Source organism: Kryptolebias marmoratus, linkage group LG12 (assembly GCF_001649575.2).
Source record: "Kryptolebias marmoratus isolate JLee-2015 linkage group LG12, ASM164957v2, whole genome shotgun sequence".
In the NCBI taxonomy this organism is placed as follows: Eukaryota; Metazoa; Chordata; class Actinopteri; order Cyprinodontiformes; family Rivulidae; genus Kryptolebias; species Kryptolebias marmoratus.
The window spans coordinates 1,491,520-1,501,814 of record NC_051441.1 but is presented as its reverse complement, the minus strand read 5'-3'; the positions used below and the strand labels follow the sequence as shown (position 1 = coordinate 1,501,814).

The following is a 10,295-nucleotide window of genomic DNA, read 5'->3' as shown; positions in this document are numbered from 1 at the left end:
TTGTTTGTTTGTTTACTGCTGCATCTTGTTAGAGCTCAGAGCGTCTCCAGGATGACTCTCAGCTACTACCACAAACTTACCTCAGTATCTGTAAAACTGACTGAGCTGTGGTGGCGAAGGTGGATTAGCTGTGGCGGCCATCTTGAATTGGGTTGAGTCAGAATTTTAAGAGGTTTTAGATGTACAGCCAGTGATTCCTGTCTTTGTTTCATTAGAATCTGTGCACTGATTCATGAGATATTTTGCTAACGTGACAGTCAAACGAACACACCTTTGGCGGTGGGTGATAACGAAGGTTTAAAGGTATCAAATATGGAGACGAGCAGATGATAGTCCTGTATTTGTACTTTAAACCGAAGACATCAAATTGAGGCTTTTGAAATAATTTACACAAACTGTGCGTTTTTGCCACAAGTGTTACAATAAATAAAAAGTTACAAATGACTGAAAACAGTCTGAAGGTCATAGAGACTGTCAGTGTTGTCCGAATGTCCTTGTTAATAAAGTTTGTTGTATTTTGTGGCTCCGAGGTTGAAAAGTAAAAGTATTAAAGCTGCACAGAAACCAAACTGACGGGTTCTGATCTGCAAATCTTTAAGAAGCAAAACAAAATAATTACATTTCTAATCAGCAAAATACTATAAAACTCTGCTGACACTATAGACAATATGAATGTTTTAAAAGTATATCAGTTACACACACTAGTTATTTCTAACATCTATTTTAGCTGCGTGACTACAGACTGCAGCTACACGTTACCTGTTTGTTACTGCAGATGTGCATGGAAACACACAGAAGGAAATAAAGTGGTTAAATATAAAGTGTTATTTAGAAGAAGAAAGTCTGAACGTTGGCCTCGCTCTTACCTTTCACATAACTGTCCCATTGTTTCCGGTACATCAGGTCCATGTAGACGTCCGCGCACTGATCGGGGACGCAGGCGGACAGAGAACCACACACCTTGTACTCATACAGCCCGGTTTCCTGCAGATTAAAACAGCACCTGTTCAACAGCAGGTCATTAAACAGCGACAGGCGCCTCGGAGGATCTGAGGGATCCTTCAAACCAGAAAGTCCTCCTGCAGCTTTAATCACAACTGACCGCTTTGTTGAGACGTGCTCCATGTTTGAGGTTCAGGACAGAACCTGGACGGACCACGACGGGCTTTATTTTTACTTTCTCATTAACAAAATATCTTAAAGATTCACTAATGATAATTAGTCACATTATTGAATTATAGTTAATCTAATTGAGTCTGTTGTTTCACTGAACTGAGCTCCTCTAAATGCTTCCTTTAGTTCCTCTTTTTTAAATGTATTAATTTAAATTAATAAACAGACAAAACTGAAGTTTTATGACAGACTTTTTGTGAACTTTAATCTGAGACCAGTTGAGTCTCGAGTGTTTTCCTGCCGTTTTAAGGAGGCATTGTTTGATTTCTTTGTTATTTTTAGCCTCTTCTTTAAGGATCTTAAACCCTGTCGCCTCCCTGACTGATCCGGACTCGGTTCTACGAGCTGAGCCGGTTTCTGAGTCACACAATGAGCCGAATGTGGCTTAGTTTCCGGATCTTTCCTGCTCTGGCCGCTAGGATCAGCTCAGCTGCTGCTAATCTGAAGCAGGAGGTGAAAATGAGGCAGTTTCAGGGAGAGAAGAGGGATATGAGAGGCTGATCCAGAGGTCTGAAGCTGGAGCTCTGCAGAGGAGCGCAGCTCAGCCTTCCTGCAGCAGCAGCAGGTTCGGGATGAGGGGGGATTTGGTCCCACCTTGTCGTACAGCCGGTAGATCTGGACCCCCATGGTCTCGGTGAAGAGCTCCCAGCCTCCGTCCAGCTGCGGCTCGTCCAGCTCCTTCCAGGCGCTCTGAAACTCTTCATCCGTGAAGCTCAGCGACATGACGGCTCCTCCTCAGCTGCTCCTCAGCTGCTCCTCAGTCAGCTGCTCCTCACCGGCCGCCTGCTGGCTTCCGGTGAGGAAGCGGACCCCGTCAAAATAAAAGCCTCAGAGTTTCTTCTTCTTTTATTCGGCAGTTCCGTCTTCAGAGGTCTCCACAGCGAGCCCTCCTCCTCCATCTAACTCTGTCCTCCATGTCCCCTTTGTCTCTAACATCTTTATGTCCCTCCTCTGGACATGTCCAAACTGTCTCAGTCTTTATTTCCCAGTCCTGGACCTCTGATGTCCTCATTCCTCATCCTGTCCATCCTCGTCCCTCCCAAGGAGAACCTCAGCATCTTCAGCTCTGCCACTTCCTGTTCTGTCTCCAAACCAACATGGCTGCTCTCACCACTGTCTGCAAACCTTTCCTTTGACCTTTGACCTTTGCTGCCACCCTTTGTCACAGATCCCTCCTGAAACGTTTCTCCATCCTCTCCGTCCTGCCTGGACTCTCTTCTTCACCTAATTTTCTTGGACAGACCATAAATCCTTGAAAAGACCTCAGAGTTTCAGCTCTGTAATCAACAGTTTTCTCCAGATTTCTTATTTTGCTTCTATTATTTGAGGTGCCAAAGATGTTTCTGCCACTTTAACTTAGTTTTAAGCTGAATTTAGCCACACATCCCTCCACACAAGCTTTTATTACACTTTAATCTGGATTATAGTTTAATCCCTGATGTTTGTTTGTTTTTATCCAGAAGGTCCAGGTTGACAGAACTTTGTCCATTTGCTGCTTTTCTTCTTCTGGATCCCCTCAGGGTTGTTTGGTCTCCTGTTATTTATTTATTTATTTTTTACCATGAATGCTGTTTTATTCTGAAATATGCTTCCTGAGTCATGCTCCTGACTGGCGAAACCAGCATTTCCTTCAAATTAAGTGGACAAAATCAAAATGTTTGTTGACTTTAGAAAGAAACCCATGTCCACATGTCCACATGTCCCCTGTTATATCAAGTTTTTAAGGCAGAGCTGCTTCCTGAAATCAACTCATGGGTCCATAAGGTTCCCCTGGACTTCCACAGTAAAATCTACAGCATCTTCAGAGTTAGAATATTAGAGACAGTTGTATCCTCATATATGTCAAGATCTTAGATCTTGCAGCAGATGAGTTGTTAGTCTGTATAACTTCTTCACTCTGAAATAAGGCTTGATTTACGAGTTTAATCCTCACCAAATTAGTTTGCAAAAGAAATTAAACAAACTAACACCCATATTCTATATTTATATCTTTAGATCAAAATTTCCTTTAAGCAACAGAAAAAAGTCCTGCAAACTAAATGTAAACAATGAGGCGTCACAGCTGACTGAACGTGAGTGTTTTATTTTGAAATCTGTAACCGGATGTAGTAATTTGCTGTGGTTGTCTGCAGCTTCCCGCAGTGGTCGGTACTTGAGGTGGACCCTCTGAATGAGGATGGTAGTTCGGGCCACGGAGCCGGTTCTGACGGGACCCAGAAGCTGTTAAAGATCTGAGGCTGGCTGGAAACTTTAGCTGTTTGTTTTTAACACTTTGGACCGAGTTCCCAGCGACATGGACCAGAACCTTCAGGTAATTCACCTTCTCTGTTTGAGATTTATCCCCCTGAAAATAAACTCTAAAACAAAAACAAAAGTTTATTTTCTCCAACCTTAAAGTTGGAGCTTAAAGGCAGAGATGGAGCTGAGAAACAGAAACTGTTAGTCTTTCTGTCCTTTTTCTTTGATTTAATTTATTTCATATTTATTAATCAGACTTCATTTCTTCAGTTTCCCTGAAGTTAAAAAGAAACAGCTAAACTTTTCTGTCAAATAAAAAAGTGTCTTTATCTGAAATGTTAAACTTCAACCTTTAAAAGTTTGAAGCAAAACTCAAAATAGCAAAAACATAATTAATCAGTGAGAAAAAAGAGAAATTTAAAGTTAAATGTGTGTCTGTTGTTCGTAGGGTCTTGAGTTCTGCTGAAGTTTCAACCCGGTTTGTTCTTTGAGGATCTACAGTCCTGTCTATTCTTTTAATTCAGATTTTATTAGGACACAAACATAACTAACCTAAAGATTCATTTTTAAAAATAAACAGATTTCTATTTTAAACTTTAGAAATGATCAAGAATCCATAACACTCTTTCTATCATAAAAACAACAGGTTTTTATCAGTAATTCTATCATTATTCATGTTTATGATTGTTTTCTGTGAAAACACCACATATACATGGATTTATATCATTGTTTTAAACATTTCAGTATTATAATCTTTATAATATAAAAAATAAAACCATTTCCACTTCACCAGTAAGCTGTTTTAATTAGTTTTTTTTTTTTTTAAGTGATGTTTTTAAATGATATTTAACGGTTTGGGGCTAAAAAACAGCAACATTTCCCAACACAAAGCCATAACTTTAATGGAATCAGAAACTAACTCTAAAGGAGCTGTTTTAATCAGTTTAAGTGACATCAAGTGATTTGCACGTGAGTTCAGTTGGCTTAAACAGCTCAACTTGCCACAGTTTTAAGAGCTTGGAAACTCTTACTTTGAAAAATGTCTTCAACAAACAAACTGCTGCTGTTTCAAACCTCTGAGAACGTCCGACATGTTTGTCAGCCCTCAGTTTGTACGTTTAGTTTTCTTTAACTCACTGAGACCCAGGTTTTGTCTTAACGACACAAACGTTTAACATTTCAGCAGATCAGATGCTTTCATGCTTCCACGGATGAGATGCAGCCTCCGAGGTGACAAAGTTTTTTTTTTTCCAAAAGTCTGTATTGATCTGCAGCTGCTCCCTCCTCTGTTGTTTTTAAATCTCATTTTAAAATGAGATGGATGGAGGTTCCAAACTGGACCTCAGTTCTGGTGATTCCCAGTTAAAGACGCCAGAATTTTCCTTTTCATTCTTTGCATCAAATGGTTCCGATTGAGGGAAATGATTGTTTATGATTAGGAGGTACTTTAGCCTTTTTTTACGAAACACTTCAAGCCAGAGATGCCTTCTTGTTGTCGTCGTTGTGTAATTTATGAAAGGATTGAGGCGCACGAAGGGTTAAAGCCAACCCGGCGCTGTTACACCTCTGAGCTCTGAGCCATGAAGACAGCCGTAACAGTCGATGCATGAAAAGGTAACGTGTGTGTCCAGGATTTAGGAGGGGACACTTTGAGCCTCCTTCGGTTCCATGATGGCGGCTTCATTATGAAAGCTTCCATCGTTGGGAGGCGAGGACTCGAATCGACCAGAGGCAGATTCAAAACAAGCTCTAATACTAATAAGAGATCATTTCACATGGATGGTGCTGTTATTCTTTCTAACAATGGATTTTTGGGGCCGTATTACCAGTCCATGTAGTACTCATTACATGTATCAGTAAGACTGAGTTCTTCTCTTTTCAACTTCTTTTCCAAAAACATAAGAAGCGTGTTAAACATGGACGTCCCTCCAGTCAGAGTTTGGTTTAATTTTTCTAGTTTTTATGCATTAAAAGCTAGCACTTCCTGACTTTGATGTTGGAAGTCTTCAAACAGATTAATCTAAAGGTTAGACGTTAAATTTTAAAGCCACCAAATTCTGACAACAAGTGAAGGTTTGGTGTTCTCCTTTTGGCCGGACCCGACCCCACAGGTCACATACCACGAGTCCAAACACGGTCAAACCTGCGGAGGACATTTCTACAAGCACTGATTCTGTTCTCGTAATAAAACAGTTAAATGCAACACGAGCCCTTCGTGAAGCACCAGTTAGCCAGTTAGCGTGCGTTCCTTTGAATCCCAGCTTCCCCCTCAGCAGATCTGAGGACAGAAACCTTCAGAGCTTCTTCGGTTTGTAACGCCATATCCTGCCCTCTCCAGGGAATGTCTCAGCTCGTGCTGGGCTGAGTGGACCTGCGTCATTCTGCTCTGACTGGGTTAAGAGGCGGTCTGGATTGTGCAAAGAGGTTACATGGGTTTATTAAAATAACATGTGGTGGTCAGGGAGGGCCGGGGAATTGTGAAATGTGGTGTTGAATTCTTAACTAAAAGCATCTGCTTGGTCTCGTTTTCATCCAGTGTTGGGCAACAAAACTTTCTCTGTTTCCCTGTTGCTGTGTCTCCACAGACGGGGAGAGCCTGACGCGGAGCAGAGGTCAAAGGGCAACAGCGAGGGACCATCTGTGGTTGGTTAGCATCAAGCTGCTGGATCCTGCGATGCCAGAAGAAGCTAATAAGGATGCCATGAGAGCGCCAGCTACCTTGGAGAAGACCAACAACACCGAGCAGCCTCCAGCCACCGTGACGACGGTGAACATCCCCCGGGTTAATGAAGTCCAGCTGACTGCAGCCACCGGCGGCGCCGAGCTGTCCTGCTATCGCTGCACCGTCCCGTTCGGCGTGGTGGTCCTCATTGCAGGCATCGTGGTCACCGCGGTGGCCTACAGCTTCAACTCGCACGGATCCACCATCTCTTACTTCGGCCTGGTGCTCCTCTCGGCCGGACTGGTGCTGTTGGCGTCCAGCGCCGTCTGCTGGAAGGTGAGGCTGGAGAGGAAGAAGGAGAGGCGGCGGGAAAGTCAAACCGCCCTGGTTGCAAACCAAAGGAGCATTTTTAGTTGAGCTGGTTTCCTGAGTCTACAAACGGTCGTAAGCTGTAATCAGACGCTGCTCAGCATGTGTTGGACTCACAAGCTGTAAAAACTCTGACCGCAAACCCAGAACTCCGAGCTTTGAAGACATGGTCAGGGATTTATTTGTCAAACAGACGTGGAGCATCTGGCGAGCTGGGAATGCAGCCAGGAGGAATGAATCACAATTAAGATGAATGACCACCGTGCACAGCGGTGCGCAGGAAGTCTCCCATTAATCTGCCGCTGCATGGGGCACTTTGGATTGGAACGGGACGGATTATGAAAACTAAAATCCCAGGGAGAAGGACAGTTATTCCCACCTCATTTATTGCACATGTTTGTTAATGAAGTCTGATATTTAATCGTTCAGGGAACTCAGCTGTGAAGGCAGGACGGTACATCGGATCAGAGGGCACAATATTTAACCATTAACATGTATTCTCTTCAAGCACTTTGATCCTTCACCATATTTCATATTAAACTTCATCTATGAAATACGAATATTTTAACAAATAGGAAGGTTTGAAACATTTAAATGTAAATTAATCATCTATGTTTGTTTTAATATTGCATGTATTAACTGATAAAAGGAACGTATGAGTTTCAATAAATTCAAAAAAAAGTTAAAAAACAAAAACAACTGGACTTCTATTCTGTAGCTGAAGACGTTTCGCTTCTCATCCGAGGAGCTTTCTCAATTCAGAAATAGAGAGTGTGGAGTTGAGCTTTGAATAAAGCGAGTTTCAATAAAGTCATTATTACCTAAAAATGTTTCAAATTTCAGCAGAAAGTGAGCCTAATTGATTTTAGATTATTAGTCCAGATGGAAAAGTTCGAAATGGATGCAGGAGGGATGAGATGAAGAGAAGAAAAACTCCACTTTGTGGAGAACAGACTGATTATTGCTCCTGGTGGGGACATAATTTGACGTCTTGTTTGATACTGGAAGGAAAACGTTGCTGGTCGCGCCGACGTCAGGGTTTGTTTTTCTAGAAGACAGTTTATGAGGTGGAGAAGTGAAGAGTTTTCTTATAAACATTCGGCTCTTTGCTGCTTTCAGCACTTATTTCAAGGAAATGTTTCTTTTACTTCTGACCTAGATTGGTGCGTCAGACTCGGGGGGATTGTGGACAAGTTCTGAGCTCTTCCATATTGACTAGTTTTGGCTCAGGTTTACAGGTTTTGTACTGCGCAAACATTCAAAAAACATAATAATTAGCAGCATTTTTTTTTGCCAGTAACTCATCTTTCATGTAAACAATGAGAGATTAGAGGCAGTTCAGCTAACATTCAGCAGAATGCATTTTAAACCCAGCTGAGTTAAAGTTTGTAAATTAATTTCTGCCTTCAGGATGCCTGATCGTCTGCAGCCATCACTGATAACTAATATTTGATTTTTAAAGCACTTCAAGAGCAAACCAATCAAATATCTGAACACATTATCTGTTCTCATGTTCAGATTTGAAACTGTTTAACTTTAATTTGACCTCTGCAAAGAAACTCATACCTGACTTTAAGCTCTTGTGTTCATTCTTTATCTGCTGGAATCTCCTGCATTTCTCGAGTCACGTTTAGGTTTATCCAGGTTGGACCCGACTTCAGTCTGGTCCACAGCATCCAGGAGGTCCTTCAGAGACAGTATGGAGTTCTGCTGGGCCAGGTGCAGCATGTGAAACCTTGTTCAGCAGTTTCTTGATGTCCTCGATCTCTGCGGTGACACAGAAAGGATGCTTCTTGTTACTCAGAGGTGGGCTGTGTGCTGACATCGATCTTCAGCTGCACCTCTTGCTCCACCTGGGCCTTGATGCAGGTGTAGACCTCATCGATGAGCTCAGCCTCAGAGAGAAGGTGAGGAAGTGGAGCCGCTGCTTCTCCTCATCAGGAGGAGTCAGCTGAGGTGGGTCTCCTTCTGGAGGTTTTCCAGGCATGTCTCATTGGAAGGAGACCCAGAGGAAGACCCAGAACTCCCTGGAGGGACTTTAAATCCTCTCAGGAATGTGTTGGGATCCTCGAGGAGGAGCTGGAGCCAGGGAGAGGAATGTTGACCTGTTGGCCTCGGGGTCCAACTATGGCTAGGTGGCAGAAAATAGATGGATGGATGAATGGATGAACAGATGAATGGATCAAGAAAGCATAGCAGAGAATCATTGAAAAATAAGATATTTAAGGACCCTTGACATAAAAAATTTAAAATTCTTTCTAACAGACATATTATTTAAAACCAAGGATTATGATTTTCAGATCCATCACAATAAATTTCACTCATCATCCAATCATACAACCAAGTGGAAGCCAAGCTTTTCGCTTAGATGACACATAAAATAAAGTTTGAGAGTTTCTGAAACCACATTTCACTCTTTCTTTAAAAATGTTTGCGTGATTTAATTTAATTTGTTTGAATGTTGTCTATATATTTTCTCTGCTTTCCTTCCATCGCGTATAATTAAACATTTCAGGACATAAATTTACATCAGTAAAAAGAAGTTGAAGTCTGCTGTTTGACCCTTTTGGGTTTTAAAATAGCCTGGACATGGAAGTATATTTATAGGCAGCATTTGCGTTGCTATGCATCCGTGTGACACCAGACACTACAACTGAAAGGTTTCCCTGCGTCAGAGGAGAACCTACAACACACGCTGTCACTTCTGGGAGATCACCACCCTTCGGCCAGTCGGATCGGTGACACATTTATGGGACACATAACGCAGCGAGGCGTCTCCTCGCTGCCTCTCCGGTTAGAGGAAGCTGGAAAAAACAGAGACTTGATATGATGTTTGACAGCTGCTCGCCATCAGCGTCTGTAGCCTCGTTACGCAGTGCTGGCACCTCCTGATGGGTCTGTGTGCGTCACTTTCTGTGCTTCACATGGTTGTCATTCCACCCTGTGCCAAGCTGCTGGGTTAATTTATCAATAAACAGGAGGGACCCCAGGGAAAAGACAGAAATACAGTAAAATTTACAGCTAAACAACATCTATTTCTATCCAAAGACAAGTACTTATGATGGTAAACGTTTAGATTTGTCCTCAAATTTAATGAAAAGTCAAATGACCAAGAAGAGAAACAGCATTTTCTGTGAATGCTGAACACTGAATGACTAAAGTTTGCTGAAGAAGCTGAAAGCTAAAAGAAACAGAACTGAACAGAAAACCCATGCATCCACGGAAAGGCTGGGAGAAACCTGCGACCTTCTCTAACCACTGCTCCACCATGCCATCATAAGGTCTAAGGCAGGGGTGTCCAATCCTGGTCCTCAGGGCCACCATCCTGCAGGTTTTCCTTGTTTCTCTGCTCCAACACACCTGATCTGAATCAATGGGTGATTAACAGGCTTCTGCAGAACATGAAGAGGTGATTTAACCTCTGAATCAGGTGTTGGAGCAGGGAAACAAGGAAAACCTGCAGGATGGAGACCCTCGAGGACCAGGATTGGACACTCCTGGTCTAAGGTGATTGTCTTTGTTTAACCTTAGTTGGATTTTTACACAGATACACTTAAAACCTAGTTTTATAAAAGTGGTTTACAGGATGGATGGATGGATGGATGAAGCAGAAGTATCCTTCAGTGGTTTAATAAACTTCTACTTTCTGTTTTTTTTCTTCCTCCCATTAAAAACAAAGATTGGAGTGTTATCCCAGACTTGAACATAGTTTGAATTCTCTGCAGCTGAACCTAATAAGCTGAGCTCTGCAGCTCTGCAGCTCTGAAACGCTGCAGCTCTGAAACTCTGCAGCTCTGAAACTCTGCAGCTCTGAAACTCGGCAGCTCTGCAGCTCTGAAACTCTGCAGCTCTG

General features: G+C 42.4%; 2 protein-coding genes and 1 long non-coding RNA gene across 3 annotated transcripts in view; 1 reads left to right on the top strand and 2 right to left on the bottom strand.

Annotated features, from left to right (window-relative positions):
* LOC108237814 (phosphatidylcholine transfer protein) overlaps positions 1-1,965 on the bottom strand; it is an 11,621-nt gene extending 9,656 nt beyond the window's left edge. The window contains exons 1-2 of the mRNA XM_017419512.3: positions 1,768-1,965; positions 867-984 (exon numbers count right to left, since the gene is read on the bottom strand). Of these exons, the coding sequence (XP_017275001.1) occupies positions 867-984; positions 1,768-1,896 (247 nt within the window). The 5' untranslated portion in view covers positions 1,897-1,965. The remainder of the gene's footprint in view (positions 1-866; positions 985-1,767) is intronic.
* A 1,360-nt stretch (positions 1,966-3,325) lies between these two features.
* Positions 3,326-7,270, top strand: tmem100a (transmembrane protein 100a). Its single transcript, XM_017419306.3, has 2 exons — positions 3,326-3,484; positions 5,997-7,270. Exon 2 carries the CDS (start codon positions 6,086-6,088, stop codon positions 6,488-6,490), a length of 405 nt encoding a protein of 134 aa, XP_017274795.1. The 5' UTR covers positions 3,326-3,484; positions 5,997-6,085; the 3' UTR covers positions 6,491-7,270.
* Positions 7,271-7,667: 397 nt separating this feature from the next.
* On the bottom strand, positions 7,668-8,994 carry LOC119617522. Its single transcript, XR_005233847.1, has 2 exons — positions 8,296-8,994; positions 7,668-8,209 (listed from the first exon to the last, which is right to left on the bottom strand). It is a non-coding gene; the product is annotated as an uncharacterized LOC119617522 (long non-coding RNA).
* Between the last annotated feature and the right edge of the window lie 1,301 nt (positions 8,995-10,295).